The sequence below is a fragment of the Drosophila busckii genome, chromosome 3R (assembly GCF_011750605.1).
Source record: "Drosophila busckii strain San Diego stock center, stock number 13000-0081.31 chromosome 3R, ASM1175060v1, whole genome shotgun sequence".
Classification (NCBI taxonomy): Eukaryota; Metazoa; Arthropoda; class Insecta; order Diptera; family Drosophilidae; genus Drosophila; species Drosophila busckii.
Window position 1 is genome coordinate 12,198,400 of NC_046607.1, and position 19,917 is coordinate 12,218,316.

At 40.5% G+C, this 19,917-nt stretch overlaps 5 protein-coding genes and 1 long non-coding RNA gene across 7 annotated transcripts; 5 read left to right on the forward strand and 1 right to left on the reverse strand.

Moving 5' to 3' along the window:
• The first annotated feature begins 158 nt into the window (after positions 1-158).
• On the forward strand, positions 159-1,086 carry LOC108601270. The gene is made up of 2 exons (XM_017989169.1): positions 159-586; positions 643-1,086. The coding sequence occupies exons 1-2, from the start codon at positions 221-223 to the stop codon at positions 1,084-1,086; spliced, it is 810 nt and encodes a 269-aa protein (XP_017844658.1). The 5' UTR covers positions 159-220.
• A 259-nt stretch (positions 1,087-1,345) lies between these two features.
• LOC108603408 (histone H4) lies at positions 1,346-2,373 on the forward strand. Of its 2 annotated transcripts, none has more exons than XM_017992197.1 (3): positions 1,346-1,415; positions 1,682-1,888; positions 1,949-2,373. In XM_017992197.1, the coding sequence occupies exons 2-3, from the start codon at positions 1,709-1,711 to the stop codon at positions 2,078-2,080; spliced, it is 312 nt and encodes a 103-aa protein (XP_017847686.1). In that variant the 5' UTR covers positions 1,346-1,415; positions 1,682-1,708; the 3' UTR covers positions 2,081-2,373. The 2 variants fall into 2 exon arrangements, with proteins under 2 accessions (XP_017847686.1, XP_017847687.1); XM_017992198.1 differs by lacking the exon at positions 1,346-1,415 and adding an exon at positions 1,458-1,474.
• LOC108603406 (protein Cep78 homolog) lies at positions 2,249-15,978 on the reverse strand. The gene is made up of 8 exons (XM_017992196.1): positions 15,896-15,978; positions 15,728-15,834; positions 4,932-5,232; positions 4,683-4,873; positions 4,452-4,628; positions 3,748-4,394; positions 3,365-3,695; positions 2,249-3,312 (listed from the first exon to the last, which is right to left on the reverse strand). Exons 3-8 carry the CDS (start codon positions 5,227-5,229, stop codon positions 2,662-2,664), a joined length of 2,295 nt encoding a protein of 764 aa, XP_017847685.1. The 5' UTR covers positions 5,230-5,232; positions 15,728-15,834; positions 15,896-15,978; the 3' UTR covers positions 2,249-2,661.
• LOC108601271 (cadherin-23) lies at positions 9,180-15,598 on the forward strand. Its single transcript, XM_017989170.1, has 11 exons — positions 9,180-10,624; positions 10,679-10,879; positions 10,988-11,774; positions 11,830-12,238; positions 12,291-12,945; positions 13,003-13,184; positions 13,245-13,657; positions 13,712-14,661; positions 14,717-15,111; positions 15,173-15,317; positions 15,374-15,598. The coding sequence occupies exons 1-11, from the start codon at positions 9,180-9,182 to the stop codon at positions 15,570-15,572; spliced, it is 5,781 nt and encodes a 1,926-aa protein (XP_017844659.1). The 3' UTR covers positions 15,573-15,598.
• Positions 15,907-16,221, forward strand: LOC108603409. The gene is made up of 2 exons (XR_001915302.2): positions 15,907-15,989; positions 16,078-16,221. It is a non-coding gene; the product is annotated as an uncharacterized LOC108603409 (long non-coding RNA).
• A 784-nt stretch (positions 16,222-17,005) lies between these two features.
• Positions 17,006-17,677, forward strand: LOC108602617 (dopamine N-acetyltransferase). The gene has a single exon (XM_017990756.2). The coding sequence runs from the start codon at positions 17,006-17,008 to the stop codon at positions 17,675-17,677; it is 672 nt and encodes a 223-aa protein (XP_017846245.1).
• The last annotated feature ends 2,240 nt before the right edge of the window (positions 17,678-19,917 follow it).

Consider the following 19,917-nt stretch of genomic DNA (forward strand, 5'->3'; position numbering starts at 1 on the left):
GAACGAACTAGCTCGCTCACGCTTCATCGTTCTTTTTACACACTTTGATATTTTTATAAAGAATGACGAGTATTATCCACAACATTAGCACTATCGACCGTTGCTTATATATCTATCCCCTTCTGACATTAATATTAAGACATTAATATCAGCTGCTGTTTATTTTTTTCAACAAATCTGAATTGGGATTAATTGCATATTTTGTCATTGTGAGCACACAATGGCGAATTCAAATGACAATTCGAGAGTTTATTGGTCAGACGAAGTGATAAATTTCCTTATTGGATCCATTCGCAATGCTCCTTATATGTGGGACAAATCCAACAAGGACTATAGTACGCGGTACTTGAAGCACAACTTTTGGAAAAACTTAAGGTGGACTTTGCTGAAAAGATTCAAGTTTCGCGCCTATACAAATGAACTGACCCGAAAATGGCACAATCTAACAAGCTATTACCGCGTACAGCAGAAGGCAATCGTGGATGCAAATGCGCGAGGAGCGCCTCCTGAAGAAATGCGAGCATTAGAAGGCTGGAAGTTCCTGCATCAACTTCAATTTCTGCCTTACAGCTTGCATGACAAAAGCGTAAGTAACACCATGAGATTAAGTTGAAAGCATAACAAATTATATATCCCTTATAGACGGAAAATGCATACGATTGCAACACCTGGGATGACTCTGATGCGCGAAGCTCTATGGCCACCGGGGAGGACAACCAATACGGAAATAATCCTGAAAGCCTGTTCACTCCAAAGGTAGAACTAAGGCTAAGAGATCCCAAGAAATTTGCTATTGAGGAGTTCAATGTTCCTGCAATTAACGAGCCAGAAGTTGAAGAGATAACTCCTATCTCATTGGAGCCCCGTATCGCAATGGACAATACTCACAATTCTCCTAATTTTCACTATGGCATGGCGTTTGCCCAAGATATTTACGAGCTAGATGATAATTTGAAGATTGATGCCAAATTGGAAATTATGAAAGTCTTTGTCAAGTATCAGAAGCTACAGCTCCATCAAACAGTCATGAGCCTAGCGGACAGCAAAAAAGTAAATACAAGAGTAATTGAATTCCTAGGTACTTAAGTTAATAAATAAGTTAAATATTTATTTTAGACTAACTTGTAAACAATATATATCCATTACTGCCAGAAAGTTTATTTTTTTTTAGTGCTGCCATACTAAATTTTTAAATGGTTTTTAAATTACTGATGTAGGTCGGTCGTTTTTATTCCAAGATTGTCTGTCAGTTTAGAATTCGTATTTAGTTATATTTTTTACATAATTAAATTTAGGCTTAGGTAAATTCTAAATATTATAACGATGAGGGGTGAACGATCCAGTTCATGGATAAGCCACTACTATTCTCAATTACGTCTGGCCACACTTTTTTATTTCTGGCAATTTCTTAAAGGGTAAGCAATTTTAGCGAGTATTGCAACAACAAATAGTTATAAACAAATCAAGAAAATAGGTAAATATTACACTTGGCAAATGTTTGATTGATTTGTTGTAACAATGCACACAATAATTAGATGCGAACGTTTCAATAAACATTTTCAATGCACACTCAAGCGTAAATGGTGTCTACACCAAAAAAATGGCGACACATCGGATTTACTAGTTTTTGCGTCTTACATTTAATCTTTTACTAACCAAAAGATATTTGTGTTTATTGCAGTGAACTCAATTTTCTACGCACAGCACAATGACAGGTCGTGGTAAGGGAGGTAAAGGTTTGGGAAAAGGTGGTGCTAAGCGTCATCGCAAAGTCTTGCGTGATAATATCCAGGGTATTACCAAGCCTGCTATTCGTCGTCTGGCTCGTCGTGGCGGTGTTAAGCGTATATCTGGATTGATCTACGAGGAAACCCGTGGCGTCTTAAAGGTAAGTAGCCAAAGTAAAACTGATGTTCTAAACATTTTTTACTTTTCAATCTTTATTTAGGTTTTCTTGGAAAACGTCATCCGTGATGCGGTTACTTACACCGAGCACGCTAAGCGCAAGACAGTCACCGCTATGGACGTTGTGTATGCCTTGAAGCGACAGGGCCGCACTCTGTACGGCTTCGGCGGCTAAGTGCATTGCACGGCAAGCGACTTGATAATGCTATTAATACAGCTTATTAAACATAGCCCACAATATACTACTTAATCATGAATATTTGAGAATATATAACCAGTAGCGATAACATACTGTATTGACAAGAAAAAAAATATTCCATAATTATAAACACAAATACACTTATTTGACATATACTACATATTTATGCTTGAAACTTTCGTGTAAAGTGTATTTGCATTTGGCATAGAAAGATTTCTGCTCTTAGTAAAACAAAATTGAATGCTAATAAATCACTTATAAAAAGCGCACGTTTTCAATTGCTATTACATTTTGTCTACAATGTTTTTCTGTGTTGCAGCACCTGTTGGTTTTATTTTTTGTTTTATTGTTATCCTGGAGCCGCGATCGGTGAAATAAACTATGCACCCAAAGCTCAAATCCAAAACAAAGTAATAATCCCTAACACTTCCACTTGTTGGACACGGCAAACCTTTGCCTGATGCTACCTTAAATTTTGTGCCACAAATTGACGTTAGGAAAATATTCATTATTTATCAGTATTGGAATAGTGTTGGATACGGCTTCAGTGCTTGCATTTAATGGGTCATTTCATTCTTTTTCCTCTGCATTTCCATGAACTTAGCGCGCGGAGATATCATTTGATCCTCAGATGTGTCACTATTGTCCTCTTGCACCTCTAGGGTATCCATCTCGGAATGTGTGCGCCGCACAAAGACATTCATCGGCGAATTCGCAAAAGTATTGCACACCTGTCCACGTAATGTGCTTACTTCAGCATCTGAATCACCTCCAGTATTATCTATTGGTCCATTATCCATGTTTGACATGTACGAATCGATTTGAATGCGATTAGCTTCCGTAGGCGACTCATATACATGATTATCCTGTTTATCTGTGTTTTTCGACTTGTGTCGCTTCTTTCCGGATTTGCCATTAATCTTATGCTCTAGCTCAGCCATGTATATACCCATTTGGTTGTTTTTCATGTTGGCAAAACGCTTTTGCATTTTACTCAGCTTGACGTGCTGCTCGTGGCCAAGACCATCACCAATGTGCTCATAACCCATATTGTTGTGTGCCTGCATAAGCTCGCGTTCATACTGTTCATTCGAATAATTTGTTTCCATATCGCCGTCTCCAGCATTCTCATAGCGCTTACGGTTTGATTGCATCATAGCGCCATCACCAATATCTTGTTCGAATTCAACATTTGGATTCAGCTTAAACTACAAGCATAAGAAGTTATAAAAGTGAGAACGCTAGAGAACTTTTACTTACATCGCGCTCGTTGGCAAACTCGTGATCCGACTTGGACTCGCGCTTCTTAGCATTGTCCTTAGTCATCGCCTCTACGTACTTCATCTCACTGCGCACCTTGCGTACCTGCAAAGGCTGGCGTGGCTGCTGATCAGCACCCATCATAGAATAGCCCTCATCGCTTTCTTCATAATTGGCCTGTCGTAGTGTCTGTGACTGTATTTCAGGCGCACCAAATTGCTGCTGCTGTTGCTGTTGTTGCAGCTGCTGTTTACGCATAGTGGGAATATCGCGTGGAGTTGTCTCTGCGCTGCTGACGGCGCTATTGGGCGGCAACTTGGCATAATGAGTACTGTGGGATTTAGATTATATTGGAGCACATATGAAAACTTAAGCTTGCTTACTTTTTAATCACAGATTGCAGTGAGTCGTTCTTTACCAACACATAACCATTTGGCAAATTGGGTGCAACAGCGGTGCTTGTGGCTGATGTTGGCAGCTGTGTCATGCTTTGTTCAAGATAAATAAGCTGTTGATTAAGCTTCTCATTCAGCTTCTCGGCCTTCTTTCGCAATGTGCGCTCAAAGGACAACTGTTCCTCCAATGTCTTGGTATGGGTGAGCAGCTGAGAAATGGTAAACTTCTGCCCCTTGGGCAAGCTTTGCAGACCATTAATGCAGCTAAAATCATACTGCGGCTCTTGCTGCTTCTCCTCATCCTCTTTGCCCAGTTGATCGCGAATTTGGCGAGCTAAAATCTTGCTCATCCCTTCGTTTTTGCTTATATTGAGATCGGTGATGGCATTATTTAAACTTAGGCAGTCTAATAGTATGTTGGCACCACGATCAGTTAGACCGCAGCACTCCAGATCGATGCACTTTACCCAGGCATCTTCTTTCAGCACCTCGGCTATCGGGCGTATACCGTCATCGCCAACATTGGGATTGTTGGCTAACGATATATAGCGCAAACCTGAAATTGAATTAATGTCGACGCTGCGATAGCGCAACGACTTCTCCCAGCCCTCCGAAAAGCGTGAAATCTTTTGCATCTGTCGAGTTCAAGCGGGTTAGGCTCACAACTTACTCAAGCTTAAGCGCAAGCTTACCTTGATCATATCAGCAACATATTCTGCACCCTTGGAGCCTATATTGCATTCACCAATGTTGAATATTTCCACATGGTTCAAATACTTGACGGTGCTGCAGACCAACTCACAGCCCTTATCACCAATGTAAGACCTTTGGAAGCTTATTTCCTTCAGGCAATCATTGGAAGCGAGCGACTGAAAATCAATACTATTGGTTATAATATTTAGTTGGCTTATTTTGTTGTCTACCTTGGCAACTAGCTCTATGTAACAATCCTGCAGTGGTAGACCCTCTAGCCTAAGTATAGTCAGATTCTTGTTGACCTGTATACAATTGGAAATAGCCTGCACTAGGCTGTAGAAAATGAAGCGTGTGTAGATAACTGGCTTTTGCCGAAAGAGACGAGCACGCTTTTCAGTATCAATGGGCTGAACAGGATCTATAAAGAGATTAATAATGTTTAAGTTTAAGAGACACTCGCTTGTTTGGCTACTCACAGTTTCCATTGGAACGGCGCATGCGTAGGAAAAGCGTTTGAAGCACCAGATCATGCTGCAAAGCCTCGATTATGAGCAGCCAGTCACTCACGCCCACCTTATCGCCATAAAGCTCCAAGATGTTAAACTCATTGACATTGGCGCGTAAATTTGGCACGGGTGTTAAGTTCTTGGCACGGCACAGCTCCAAGTAACGGAAATGAAACGAACGACTCTTGCTGGACTTCTTAACCAGTGGAGGCACAGAGACCACAACGCTAGCTCGCTTTGGTGTCTCGCGCACACGAATCTGAGACATATTCTGTGGACAAAAGAGAGTTTGATTTATTAGTTATCATAAAAATGTATTCAAATTTATATTGTTCTCAATAAAATTTACTTTTTTAACCTTCAAACATTACATAAGCTAACGGCGCTTTGTTCAAAAATTTCGCATTTCCGTTAACAGTTCCAGTCTACGCAGCAGTCAACAACTTTCCAGGCTCGGATAAAGTGTAAACAAACAAAACACAAACCCACCCGCTCGATCTCCACACGACGCGCTGGAATTTACGCTTCGTTAATTACTCGCGTGCCTTTGCTGCTGCAGCGAAGCTTGCCGGTGACAAAAGCAACGACGCTAACGTCGGCGCTGACGTCGACGTTGTTAGCTTAATTCCCATAGAGCACACGCCGGTGGCTCTCATTGCTTTAAGCCAGGCCTGCAGTCAGTCTGACTGCGACTCTTGAGGAATAAGTTACGTAGCGCATACGGCTTACGTTGTACGACGTTGCAATACGTGAGTTTAAATGAGTTTAACACTTTGGCACGTTCTCGACACAATATAGTAAATGGCCATTAAAGCGATCTTCTTTAATTCCTGACCTGAATCGCGGCGTTAAGTACAAGTTCCGCTTCGTGCATTGCCCAATTTTAGCGACACGTTATTAAAGTTTGTGTGCTACAAAGGGTTTTTTGACTTTTTACTAATTGCCTAATAATATTTGTGTGCGCGTATGTGTGTGTTAAAGTGCTAAAAGAAATTGAAAAGTAAGCAACACTAATTTGCAGTGTAGTGTAAATGCTTTCAAGTGTAGTGAAGGGCTTGAAGTAATTAACATAAACGTCAGCTGCACTCGAATTGCAAAGTGAGGATACTTAATATCCTGCTCTAGTTTAAGGGTAAGTTTTTTCATATAAATAAAGTTGAAGGTATTCCACAACAAAGTTCCAAAGAAATATGAGACAATTAGCTTTTATTATATCGCAAAATAGGATCCTTGCTTTTGCATTTGAAAAAAAGAAGGGTAGACTATAAATATTATTTGATATTTCGTATTTGGAAACAATATTGAGCTGCATTGACTTTCGTATGAGCAATTAATATAAATGTTGTAATGCAACGAAGGTTAACTAAGTTTGGGCCAAGGACTTTGCGAATGTAAAGGGCACAAACTGTAAAAATTAGTTGTGCTCATGTACATATATGCACATAATTAAGAAACCTAGAAAAGGAGACGAACTGTAACGAACAAATTAGTTTCGACACTAGACTTTGTCGACATGTTACAAAGATTCAGTTAGCTGAGCCGGCATAGAGCCAAAACTCTGCCTGCCAGTACGCACATTACCATGAAAGCGATGCGGATGCGGGTCTCCCCACTTCAGCTGAACTTTTGCCACTGTCCATGACTCAAAAATCAAGCTACCGCAACGAAGCTGCATATAGTTCCAGCCCCCCACCCCCACTCTCGCTCCCTCTGTGGCAGGCGCACTCTTTTGTTTATAACAATAGCTGCTGGCGTTGAACTTGACTGTCAGAGCCATGCTTTTGGAATCGATGTGCATGACAAAAAAGAAATGTTTGAAATTAAAAAAAGGGCCCAATACGTGGGAGGAAGTATTTAAATTGGTCTAGTCGAGTCATAAGCTCAGTTGTTTGCTCAATCGCAAGTTCGTGCGCCGGAAATCAAAGGCAACACAACATTGATCATGCCGCAAAACCAGCTCTGGCTGCAACACAAATATAAATATTTTTGTTTAATTAAATGAGCTGTGCTGTTGCCACAAGCAGCATGTGAACCAGCTGGGCTGATCCTCAGCCAGCCAGATTGTCTGTCTGTCTGTCTGTCAATGAAAGCTGCTGTCAAACTCAATTTGCTTGTTAGCGCTGTGACTTTTATTGTTGCTAAGAAAAGATTATTGTTTATTTGCATTTCCTTGGCATTTTGTTTTAACAATTTTTGTTTGTCGTCTGAACTTTGTTGTGGTTACGGAAAAACCGCAAAATCCAAATACAGTGAACGCTCGCTGAAAAAATGGGAAACCAAATTACATTTTTGAAATTGAAGGCATTACTTATTAACGTTTCCTTTACTTTTGAAATGAATAAAATTTTTAATAAGCGCATCTCCGATGTACAACTATTGAATACATAATTAACGCCTTATGATTTAGCATTTCACTTTTGGCCAAAAAGCAGTGGCCAGAACCTGATCTAGTTGTCAGCTTGTTGGGCGGTAACTTACCAAAAATTCAACCATGTCACGCACTCTCTTTTTGCATTTGGAGCTGAGGAAAGGCAGCCAGTCAACAGCCTACAGATCGTCATGGTAGCTGAGCTGAAGTTTTGACTACGTTGCCATTTCCTTTGCTGTTGTGGCTTATATAAAAACAAAAAAAAAAAACTTAAAAGGGAAATGCTGACATTTCGTTTGATATTTCTTCAACATAGAGCTCAACTTATTAATTTGGCTTAATTCAGACAGTTTTCTTTACTGTCGTGTGGAAAATTGGCTTTATGAAAGTTACACCATCACTTAGTGAGATCGAAATTAAGACAAATGTAGTATATTAGGTCCAATTATAATTCATTTTGCAATGCCAGATTATGGCATAGTAGTAGAAATTAGCAATGAATTAAGCTAGACAATTGTTTTGAAAACTTGGCTATTGATAACCTCAATTTGGGCAAACTCATTTAGCTAAATGAAAACTCACTGCAGCATGAAATTATATGACCATATACCCGCCCACCCCTCCCACAGCGCTTTGTTGAGCAAATTAAACGAGCAACTGACCAAACAACCCAATTTAATGCTGAACGTTACACAAAAGCGTTGGCCATAAATACATAATTAGCTCGAAAGGCAGCATCTAAATACCCAACAAGATGAAAAATGTGAAAAATTAAAAAGAAAATACGCGCCTCGTGTTGCATGCGGCTGTCGAAAGCGAAATCAGCTAGACGCAAATGAAATTACTTTTAAATAATGTTGATTATGATTATGTGCGCGCCTGGCGGGCAATTTGAAATTCATAAACGACGACCTTGCCTATGATTTTTGCAATACAATTTACATATAAGCATAAATATGACTTTCCAAGCAACTTGTTGCAACTGCCACAGACACGCGAATGAATGGTAATGAACTATGGTATAAGCTAGTTAACATTTGTGTTTATGTCTTTAAAAGTAACTGCTTGACTTACAAATCAATTGGCGAGGCCAGCACCAATTGCTGCGCAAGCTAATTAGGAAATTTTGTAATTTTGAATGCATTGAACTGCAAGAGTTGCGAGTTCAAATCAAAACAATGCCAAACAAGATGCATATGAAGTTTTTATTTTCACACGCATTGCAATCAGATGTATGTATAACAAAAGTTGCAACAGTTCAACTTACTTTGGTAGCACTTTCGAAAGCGCAATGCAATTTACATGTTGACACGTTCTTAGCGTCAAATTTGTGGCAAATCTAGAACACTTAAGCTGACTTAATGGTCAGTAAACTTTCTATCAATAAAAAGCAAAACAACATTGTTGTACACGCTTAATTAATTTGTGCATAAAAACTTTCGCAACACCAAAACAAAGTTAAAGAGAGAGAGAGAGAGAAAGAGAGAGACTCTAGCTATAGCAGGTATGTTTGCCCAAGTTAATTCATTAAGAACCAGCACAAAAACATGGCCCAGAAGCAAGCCAGGCCCATATAACATTTCCAACTTCAGTTTGTTGTCTTTGCCCGCGCTCATTTCTCGAGGGGGAATTTCTCAAGCGAAACTGTTGTCAGGTCATAAGGCACAGAGCACAGAGCACAGAGCATACAGCACTAACTAAAGTGTCGTCGCTTCATATTTGGACACCTTTTACACAGAATATAGGTTAAAGAAGTCTGTTGTAACATTTGTGTTATTTTCTAATTTCTAGCTGACGCTTTGGCTTTGGCAGCGCCATGTGGCTTTAAGCGCTCCACAGTTGTCGACAACATGCAGCGCACTAAACAGTTAACAAAAACCAAATCCATTGCCAGCATGGATTACAAGAAGGTGCGCTTAAAAGGAAAATTAGCCTGCATCTTAGCCATTATCTTAGCTATAGTTTGCACTGTGAGCGGCAATCGACCGCCACGCTTTGCTATTGATGGGCAGTCGGAGATTGTGCTGCGACTGAAGGAGAGCCCCGAGACAAAGGTGGGCAGTCATATATACACGCTCAAGGGTTACGATCCGGATGACGATGCGTTGAGCTTTGGCAAACGCAATACGCCCGATAGCGATATTATACGCATTGAGAATACGGGCGGCACTGAGGCGCGCGTGTATCTGGCCAAGGAGCTGGATCGTGAGACGCAGGACGAGTACGCTATTGTGCTCACCTTGACGGATAGTCACTATAGTGAGCACAATTATGTGACGCAAAGTTTTCTGCTGCTTGTCGAGGATATCAATGATAATGCGCCTATATTTTTGCCCTATCCGAATGCTATTGAGCTGCTGGAGGGCAGCGCGCCGGGTGTTATTAGCACCTTGGAGGCCACCGATGCGGATGAGGGCGCCTATGGCCAGGTGGTGTACTATCTGCAGGAGCTGGATGGCGACAATGACATCTTCAGCATAGCCACGCACCAAGGCAAGGGCATCTTGCGACTGGAGCGTGAGCTGGACTACGAGACCAAGAGCTTATATCAGCTGCGCGTGCTGGCCATTGATCGTGCCAATCAGGGACCTGTCAATACGGGCACTGCTGCCATCTTAATCAAGGTCAAGGATATTGAGGATCAGCCACCGGAGTTTGTCGAAGTGCAAGCTGTGGCACGCATTCCCGAAGATGCGCCAGTGGGCACCAAAGTGCTGCGTGTGCGCGCTATTGATGGCGATCGTGGCATCAACAATCCCATAGCCTACTCGCTGGATGGCAACGATCTATTTGACATTGATCCGCATACGGGTGTTGTCTACACGCTCACTGTGCTGGATCGCGAGGAGGAAAGCGATCACGTCAATGGCGCTCATATACTTAGAATCACTGCTACTGAGCTCACCAAATCTGCGGAGCAGACACAACAAGCTGCCGCCACTGTGCGCACTGAGGTTACCATTATTGTGACGGATGTCAACGATGAGATACCCACGTTTGGTGCCTCCATCTATCGCTGTGAGGTGAACGAGAATGCGCAGAGCAATACGCCGCTCAACTTTTTGGATATGGATGTGCAGAACTTTGTGTACGATCACGATGAAGGCAAGAATGGCACATTTCGTTTGTTTCTCGATCCACCCAACGATCTATTCGAAATTGTGCCCGATCTGGCGGTGAATGAAGCCAACTTTATGCTGCGTGTTAAGAACTCCAAGTCGCTAGACTTTGAGCAATTTGTTGAGGTGAATTTTACAATATTTGCGCGTGAGATTGATGAGCCCAGCCGTTGGAGGTGCGTACAATAAACAGCTTTAAGAATATTTGAAATTAATTAATTCTATTTCAGCTCGGCTCATGTGCAAATCTTTATACGCGATCAGAATGACAATTTTCCCGAGTTCAGTCAAGCAGTATATAACGCTGGTGTACCCGAGAATAGCGAGCTAGGCACTATAATTGTCAAGGTGTCGGCGCAGGATGTGGACTCGGGCGATTTTGGCAGTCTGGGTATACGCTATACAAATCTAAGAGGAGGCATTGCGCATTTGTGAGTAGACTTTGAATTTGATATTGGCCGTTGGCGTAACTCGATTTACGATAACGATAACGATTTGTTTCCTTGGCATTTGCTTACAAAAGTTATTTTTTTTTACAGATTACACTTAAATCCAATTACGGGTGTCGTTAGCATTAGGACGCCCGGCACTGCAGCTTTCGATCGTGAGATAATATCTCGCCATTATTTGACTGTCGAAGCCATTGACAATGTGGGTCAAGGCAATCGCAACACTGCGCAGATTATAATTGACATACAGGATGTGAATGACAATGCGCCCACATTTCTGCAGCGTCAGTACGAGGCGAAGCTTTTAGAGAATAAGCGTGAATTCGAGACGCCTCTGCAGCTGGAAGCTCGCGATCTTGATCTAAACGGCACCGAGAACAGTCAGATAACCTATGAAATAGTCGAGGGACTATACCGCCTGAACTTTAGCATTGACCCAGAGACGGGCGTGCTGCAGCCATTGCAGCCATTTGATTTTGAAGAGCTGGTGGAAAATCAGCGCAGTCGTGCCAATGATAATATGCGTGCTATTGATTTGCTAGTGCGTGCCAGGGATTCGGGCATACCCATGCTCTCTACTGTAGTGCCCGTGCTGATTTATGTGCAGGATGTCAACGACAATGCGCCCATATTTCAAAAGAGTTTCTATACCAAAACGGTGCCCGAAGATTTGCCTGGAGGTAGCGCCATACTACAGCTGCAGGCAAGCGATCGCGATGGCTCAGCGCCCAACAATGTCATTGTCTATCGCATACAAACTGGCGCTAGTGACAAGTTTATTATTAACTCGGAGACTGGCGTCATAACTGTAGCACAGGGCGCTAATCTAGATCCTGATCTGACTGACAGCAGGCGCATGCTCTACAGCTTGCAAGTGGTAAATGCGCCAAGCTTTGCATTTAAATATTTATTACATTTAAAATTTATTACAGCTGGCACTAGATGGTGGCTTGGGCAACTCTCAACTGATGAGCATAGCTACAGTAAACATCAGCATTAAGGATGTGAATAACAAACCACCGCTGTTGACAGATTTGCAGCCCTTGAAAATTATGGAGAACACGCCTGTGGGCACTTTGGTGCGTCATATCAGAGCCACAGATGCAGATCAGGATGCTATACTGCGCTATAAGCTTAATGCTGAGCATAGTGAGGCGCGCAATGAGGAAGGCGCTTTGGTTAAGGCCACTGAATATGATTACCTGGCTGCATTTGAGCTGGATGCCATACAGGGCAGTCTGCAGGTTATAAAACTGCTCGATCGCGAGCGTGTGGAACACATTAAGCTGGCTATAACTGTAGAGGATCTGGCTGCAGCCAAGGGCAGGCAAATTGTTGAAGGTAAGTAAGCTCATAAGCCTGCATATAATTATTAACTGGGTCGTCTTTGCAGCTTACTTAAGCATACAAGTGCTGGATGACAATGACAATAATCCGAAGTTTAGGCAGCCCTACTATCGCCAGAGCATTACAGAGAATAGCATGAATGGCGCTATGATTGTCAATGTGCTTGCCTATGATCTGGATCAGAATCGCACTATTACTTATGAGCTGGAGGGCAATCCTGTGTATCGCCATCTGCTGCATTTGGATGCGCAGACGGGTGAAATTGTTGTAGCCAATAAGATTGATCACGAGCAGCATCAGTGGCTCAACTTTAGCGTACGTGCTACAGACTCTGGCGTGCCAGCGCGTTCCGCTTTGGTGGAGGTTTTTGTCAATGTGCTGGATGAGAACGACAATAATCCTTACTTCATAGGAGGCAGCAAGAATTATACGATTAGCGAGCATGCGCTGCCCGGTGCACGTGTGGCCACCATACAAGCTGCCGATGCGGATGCAGGAGATTTTGGCAAAATTACATTCCTAATGGATCGTATAAGTTCGCAGGGCAAGTTTACTATTGATGCGGATACTGGTGTGCTAACCGTAGCCGATACGCTCGATCGCGAGACCAAAGACTTTTATAATCTGGTTATAGAGGCTTGGGATAATTATCAGTTTGGCTTTCTGGCAGGTGAAAGCCGCAATGCCTTCAAGCAAGTGTTGTAAGTAGCAACTGAAGGCGACTGAAGCATCCATTAATATTTTTTTTTATTTTGTAGCATTACCATACTGGATGAGAATGACAATGCACCTGAGGTGAGCTTGCCCACGAGCTGTGTTTTAATTACGGAATATCATGAGCTGCATGAAAGCATAGCAAGCATCGCAGGCAAGGATGCGGACGATGCCAACTTGCCCAATGGTCAGCTGGAGTTTGCTATTACACAGGGCAATCAGAAAGGTTCGTTACGGCTAACAGCAAACTTTAAGCTGAGCTCAAGCTAATTATAAATGCTTACAGGACTCTTTGAGCTCAGACAACTGGATGCTTGGCATGCTCAAGTCTTTGCCAGCAGCTCGTTGCGCAACAAGTACGGCAACTATAGTCTAACCATTACCACCAGGGACTTGGGTGTGCCAGCGAATGTTGTGCAAAGCACGCTGGACATTTGCGTCTCGGACTTTAACGATCATGCGCCTGTGTTTGTCAGACCCTTGCATAATACCACTGTGCGTGTGCCGGAGAATGCAACAGTGGGCACAATGATACTGCAAGCATTCGCCAGCGATGCGGACATGGGTCAGAATGCATTGGTGCGCTATCGCCTCAAGCCAGATCCCTTGGGCAGCTACAAGCTGTTTGATCTGCATAGCCAAACGGGCGAGTTGTTTCTGCGTGAGAAGCTGAATCGCAACAAGCAAAAGATACATGAGGTGGGTAGACAAAGCATTAAAATTAGCAAGCACTTACTGTATTGCATTTTGTAGCTAAGAATCGAAGCCTATGATCAGGGCTTGCCCACATCTTTGAGCACGGATCTGGATCTAACCGTATACGTGCGCAATGTGAACGACTATGAGCCACAGTTTGTTGTAAATGAAATATATGTCAACGTTACGGAGCACGCTGATGTGGGCGCCGAGCGCATTAAGCTGCCGGATACCATTGACAAGGACGAACTAGATTTGGACGAACAAAATGAATTGCCACATCAGGTTTGCTTCTTTATACTGCAAGGCAATGAGCTGGGCTACTTTCGGCTGGATCCCGAGACACATGTGCTCACTGTAGCGCATGAAATAGATCGTGAAATTACAGCCAACTTTACGCTATACATCAAGGCAACAGAGCATTGCTACAATGACTCCAAGGGCACGCGTCCGCTGGCTGCGTCACGTCAGTTGCGCGCCAGCTATGATGACTATGCCAGCTCCGAGGAAACAGAGCAGTTTAGCTATGAAAACGAAGCTGTGCCGGCACTGGATAGCACTATTATATGTGTGCATGTGCGTGTGCTGGACATAAACGATAATCCGCCACGTTTTCGTTCGAAAATATTTACTGGCGGCATTACTACGAGTGCAGATTTTGGCTTAAGGTTTATGCGTGTGGAGGCTTTTGATGCGGATGCGGGCGCTAATGCTAAAATTGGCTACTACCAGGTGGGCGAGATTAGGCAAACGCTTTCGGAGGGTCTGGAGAATGTGCGCAAGGCGCCATTTCTGCTTGATGCCGAGACGGGTGAGGTGCAGCTGAACTTTGATCCACAAAGAGGCATGAAGGGCTACTTTGACTTTATGGTATTGGCCAACGATACGCTGGGCATGCGTGATGTTGCCCATGTGTTTATCTATTTGCTGCGCGAGGATCAGAAGGTGCGCTTTGTGTTTCGCCTGCAGCCGGATGAGCTACGCTCTCGCATAGAAACGTTTAGAGAGTAAGTAGTTGTGCATCCAATTGGCCAATTTTAATTCAAAAACTCTGCATTACAGCACGTTAAGCAATATAACTGAGTCAATTGTAAATATTGATGAGATCAAAGTGCATGAGAACAAAGATGGTTCGGTGGACAAGACCAAGACAGATTTGTACATGCATCTAGTGGAGCGCGAAGATAATTCCATCTACGAGGTGTCCGAGGTGTTGAAGCTTATCGACACACACATTGAAAGTCTGGATGAGTTGTTCAAGGATCTCAATGTGCTGGATACACAGCCCGCCGAAGCGCAACTGCTGACTGCTGGTCCCACAAAGAGCCCACTATTTATCTGGCTGGTCTTTGTCAATCTATTTCTGGCCACATTGCTTGTGGTGACACTAACGCTCTGCGCCTCACAGCGCAAAGGCTACAAGCGACAGCTGCGCGCCGCCAAAGTTAATATATTTCGTAAGCTCAGCTATAGTTGCAGCTATAAACTATTTATTTATACATGTAACGGTTTTTGCAGGAGCACATTCTTCGCTGTCGCTGCAGCATCCACATGAACCTGCTACGCGCGTGCCCAATACCAATAAACATAGTGTGCAGGGCTCTAATCCCATCTGGCTGAAGGGCTATGAGAACGAGTGGTTCAAGACAGAAGAGAATCTCAGGTAAGTCTAAACCGCAAAGTGCATCTCGCTGTTGTATTTATGCATTTTGCTTATAGCGTTGGCGGTCATGACTCTTTGGATGACAATTTTCTAGCCGTTGCTACGCAGGACATGCATGAAACGCTTAAGGGAACAGCCAAGCTGTTTAACAATACCAACGATCTGAATCGTCATTTTAATCTGTACAATCAAATTGATAAATTAACAAATAATGCTCAAATCTTAGCGCGCAAATTGGAAACAACCGAATTATAGCAGCGCTATAGACCCACTTGCTTAACTAAGCTTATTTATTGCAACTAGTCTTAAGTCCAAGTATAAGACCATGTATATATACTTTTGTAGACATTTAAAACGGTGTATTAGTGCTTAAGCGTTTACTTGGTAATAAAATAATGTTAAGCACTTACTGCGTTTACTTCTGTTTTTGTAAAAACCTTAGGTATATATCAAAAATTCCTTATGTTGATTGTAGTCTTCCACAAATTTCCAAATATAAAATATAGAGATACATGCGCTGCGCTTTCAAATGTAAATTGTTCATCGTAATTTAAGTATATATTAACAAACGTACTTACCACTTCCGTGTTCAATGTCAAATTGGACGAAAGTTTATAAATATATAAAAATTTATGGATACAATGAATTCAGTATCTTTAGAGACAGACATTCGTAAGTGTCCTACATGAAGGCTAGCAATCCGCCTACTTGTTTCCAAATATAATTAACTAAAATGTTAATATATAATTTATTTACCTAGAGAGCCGTCGTGTGTGTATTGTATGCAACTTCTCCTGGTGCAAACTTCTCCGGGACTCAATGGCTTACCCGCGCCTTCCTTGCCAGCTATCACGTACTCTAGCAGAAAGTAAATTTGTTGTATGAAACTCTAAAAATTTAAGCAGACCGATCGCAACACTAATAAATTAAACGTAACTTGCAACGAATTGTAATTAGTTGATCGCTATATCGCGGGCTTTTATTATTTATATGAACTAAACTATGCGAGTGTGATTAGACGAAAGAACTGTGTGGATCTCAGAATATTGTGTTATCAAATGTATTTTATTTTGTCCGGCCAATTTGAAAGCTAGACAGCGCCTGCCACGATTAAAACACAAAAGCTCTTTTATTGGCTCTGAAAGCAAAATCTGTGCTAATTAGTTAGGAATAAACCAAGCAAAAAACATAATTAGGTGATGAATTTAGATGACCAACAAATTGTACTGCTTCTTTACTTTTATTTCTTTAACTCGGCTTAGCACTTTAAACTTAACACTGCATTTTTTGCCAAAATATCGAACATTTTAAAATTTCTAAATTTGAATGCAGTTTACTGCTGATGCATCTCACGAGTTTAACAAGACTCGAAACTTTGCATGCGGAGGTCATTTCGTTGAGTTGTGGCCTATCAAAAATTAAAATTTTTCTAAAGTTTTATTTTTTGTTTACTGTTTTGTTAGCTGAACAATATTTTAAGGCATACATAGATGCTTATAGTATCCCGTTTTCAATACGATAGCGGAGATATGAGATATCTAAACGAGAATGATAAGACACAATATTTGCTGTTATAAGTTAAGCCAATGTAGACATGCACTTTAATATATGCAAAAATAATATATATAATATAGCAATATAAGCGACTATATCGCTAAGAGCTACCACAGTTAATACCAACAGTTGCTATGAAGCATTTCGACACTAAAGATGGCATACGCATTCGACTCATGGATATGGCAGACTACGATCAAGTCAAGATCTTTCTGAGAAACAATTTCTATAATACTGAACCTTTGGCGGCCAGCTCTGGCGAGGACTTCCAGAAGCTCAATGGTGAGGAGCAGTTCGTACTAGAGAACATCAAACAGGGTTTATCCATTGTGGCCGTAGATGCAGCAAATTCGGGGCAACGCATAGTAGGATGTACTATAGCATGCAGACAAAATGCTGGCTATATGCTTAAACTTTTGAAGGAATCACCCGATGATGCTGAGCATAGCAGCTGGCGAAATATGTTAGTCTTGTTCAACAAAGCTTCAACTGAGGCTAATCTCCATGAACGTTATGGCGTTAATCAGCTCCTGATCAGCGATATGACCGCTGTAGATGCTTCAATGCGTGGCAAAGGAATCGGTGCGCGTTTGACCAGCGCTCTAATAGAACTTGGACGCGCTAAGGGATTTGAAGTCATGGTAGGCTTCTGCACAAGCTTCTACTCGTTAAGGCAAAAGAAAGCGTTGGGCATGGAATGCATTCATGAGGTGGCCTTTGCGGATTTCTTGGATGCCAATGGCGATGTGGTGTTTAAGCCACCAGCTCCACATACTCATTTTCATCTATTGGCTATGAGGTTGTGAAAAATTCCTAATTTGATGGGACGAACGTCAATATAGTTTAGGAACTTGGTTAATAATTCATGTCAACTCGTTGAAATGTTGCGTTGACGTAGAGATATAATAAAATGCTTTCCCTCAAATACGTGTCTGCTTGTGACTTGTTGGACTTGCCTTATGCTTTAAGTTGAGAACATTGACGCCGGAGCTGGCAATCAACTGAATGCGGCAAAATATTTGCAAGTCAAAAACTAACATTAATTTATTAAATAAAAACTACATTCAATGTGAATTAAAATTCAAAGAACGCATATGAATTATATAATATAATTCAATTTGAAAAATATAATTAAAAGTTAAAAAGAATTTAGTTGCAGTTGCCATAAAATCAATATTTATTTCTTGTATTTTTATCATCATCTTATGCTCATAATATATATTTTTTCATCTATTTTTTTTTTTGTTTAAAATAATTACACAAATTAAATCACAAAAATGCATGTAAATTACAAAAATGAAATGTATCTCGTGCCGAAGTTATGGTTCATCAATATTGAACCAACGCTTGACAGAGTCGAAACGTGGTGGTGGATTTAATGGAGGGGCTGCTTCTTCTCTCGTGGCTTCTTAACAGATACTCGTATGCTTGTAAAAAAGGCTTTTGAATACAATATTGTTTATCTTTCTTTATAGCATAATATATAATGTTTATGAATTTTGTTCGTGCAACTTGCACAGCAAATAAAATAAGTAAAATCTAGCTGCCAACTAAGAAGAACTAAATTATATTATAATGCAATAAACATAAATTCCATACGACAAAAAACATGAGTACATACAGTTATACAGAGCTTTATATAATTTATGTATTATATATATGCATAAGTATGTAATTATATTCACGTATAATATATATATTTGTATAAGTAAAGTTAGAGAGATAGAGAGAGAGAGAGAGAGAGTTATATAGATAATATACATGTGTTTAATCATCATATATTAATATATTACAGTTGATCCACTATTTTTTAAGTTATTTCCTTATTGAACTCGTCCAAAAACAAAGATTTTGAATGAACGATGCCTGCGATGAACAATGATGTCGATGTCTATACATAATCCAAGAAGGATGTGCGAATTATATTTATTAAACGATTTCATTCATTTAATACTTGCATAAATGAGCAATGAGAAAAATTACAATGGATATGGATATATGGAGCTGATGAATGTGGATGGTATGTGGAGTGGTCGAGTGTGAATTGTATTTCATTTGAAGCGTAACAGTTTTCTTGCATATTTTTTTGTTTCTTTTAGTTTATGTGTTTGTATGCTTATGTTCACTAATCTAATAAATTTTACATTTCAGTGTTTCTTTTTTTAATTGTATGTAATTCTATTCAAAATTTGTTAATTTACACGTATAAATATGCACTACAACGAAAAAAAAAGTATCGAAAATGAAAAAGAAAACTACAATAAAATGTGCCTAGAGCAAAGTTGTGCATTTACGCTTAGGCTCTAGGCACTACAATTCGAAATCAAGCGGTTTGTTTCAATTTTGTTTATAGTGTATATTGTAGTTTTGTTTGTTACTCTTTTAAGTTTTAAGTTAAAGCTTACACTTAGTAAGTGTATTTACCTATACAAATTTGTAAGTATATAATTATTTATATAGCTATAAGTATATGTATGTGTATGTAGGTTTTATAGATGTATATGTATATTTAGTAATACAATTCGCGGTTTCAAACTATGTAATCCCTTGTACGATTTATGCATGTGTATGTGTATTAACAAAACCATTTGCTGGCTTTGTTGCTACTATAATTATTGTTACAATTCTCATAAAAAGTTAATATTTTGCTGTTGTTGTAAATGCGCCTATAAAATGATTTAAACAAATTCTTTGCTTAATTTCGAACACAATGTTTCTTTAGCATTAATTCAAATTCAAATTCAAATTTTTGTGGCTATAAATTTCCTAAGTTCTGTTTTGCCATGTATTTATGTGTGTGTGTGTGTTTGTTTACAAAAAGCTGCATATGCTAGTTATTAATCATAAACTATTATTATTGTTGTTGCTCTTGTTGTACGAATTTCAATGCTTGCATTTTTGTAAATTTACGTAATATTTTATGAAATTGTTTTTGCAATTTGAAAGTTGTTATATATGTATAATATATATTTTTTTTTAAATTTTGGTTTTTTGTTTTTTTTTTTTTTGCATTTCATTCACAATATTTGCTTGGTGTTTGTGTTTG

What these genes read in the sequence shown, in the direction of transcription:
- LOC108603408 (XM_017992197.1), top strand. Translation starts at nt 1,709, where the DNA reads ATGACAGGTCGTGGTAAGGGAGGTAAAGGTTTGGGAAAAGGTGGTGCT. An exon ending in AAACCCGTGGCGTCTTAAAG is followed by an intron (nt 1,889 to 1,948) that starts GTAAGTAGCCAA and finishes ATCTTTATTTAG; the next exon opens with GTTTTCTTGGAAAACGTCAT.
- LOC108603406 (XM_017992196.1), bottom strand. Translation starts at nt 5,229, where the DNA reads ATGTCTCAGATTCGTGTGCGCGAGACACCAAAGCGAGCTAGCGTTGTG. An exon ending in ACATAGAGCTAGTTGCCAAG is followed by an intron (nt 4,629 to 4,682) that starts GTAGACAACAAA and finishes ATTGATTTTCAG; the next exon opens with TCGCTCGCTTCCAATGATTG. An exon ending in ATGTTGCTGATATGATCAAG is followed by an intron (nt 4,395 to 4,451) that starts GTAAGCTTGCGC and finishes TGAACTCGACAG; the next exon opens with ATGCAAAAGATTTCACGCTT.
- LOC108602617 (XM_017990756.2), top strand. Translation starts at nt 17,006, where the DNA reads ATGAAGCATTTCGACACTAAAGATGGCATACGCATTCGACTCATGGAT.
- LOC108601271 (XM_017989170.1), top strand. Translation starts at nt 9,180, where the DNA reads ATGCAGCGCACTAAACAGTTAACAAAAACCAAATCCATTGCCAGCATG. An exon ending in TGCTCTACAGCTTGCAAGTG is followed by an intron (nt 11,775 to 11,829) that starts GTAAATGCGCCA and finishes AATTTATTACAG; the next exon opens with CTGGCACTAGATGGTGGCTT. An exon ending in ACAAGCAAAAGATACATGAG is followed by an intron (nt 13,658 to 13,711) that starts GTGGGTAGACAA and finishes TGCATTTTGTAG; the next exon opens with CTAAGAATCGAAGCCTATGA.
- LOC108601270 (XM_017989169.1), top strand. Translation starts at nt 221, where the DNA reads ATGGCGAATTCAAATGACAATTCGAGAGTTTATTGGTCAGACGAAGTG. An exon ending in ACAGCTTGCATGACAAAAGC is followed by an intron (nt 587 to 642) that starts GTAAGTAACACC and finishes TATCCCTTATAG; the next exon opens with ACGGAAAATGCATACGATTG.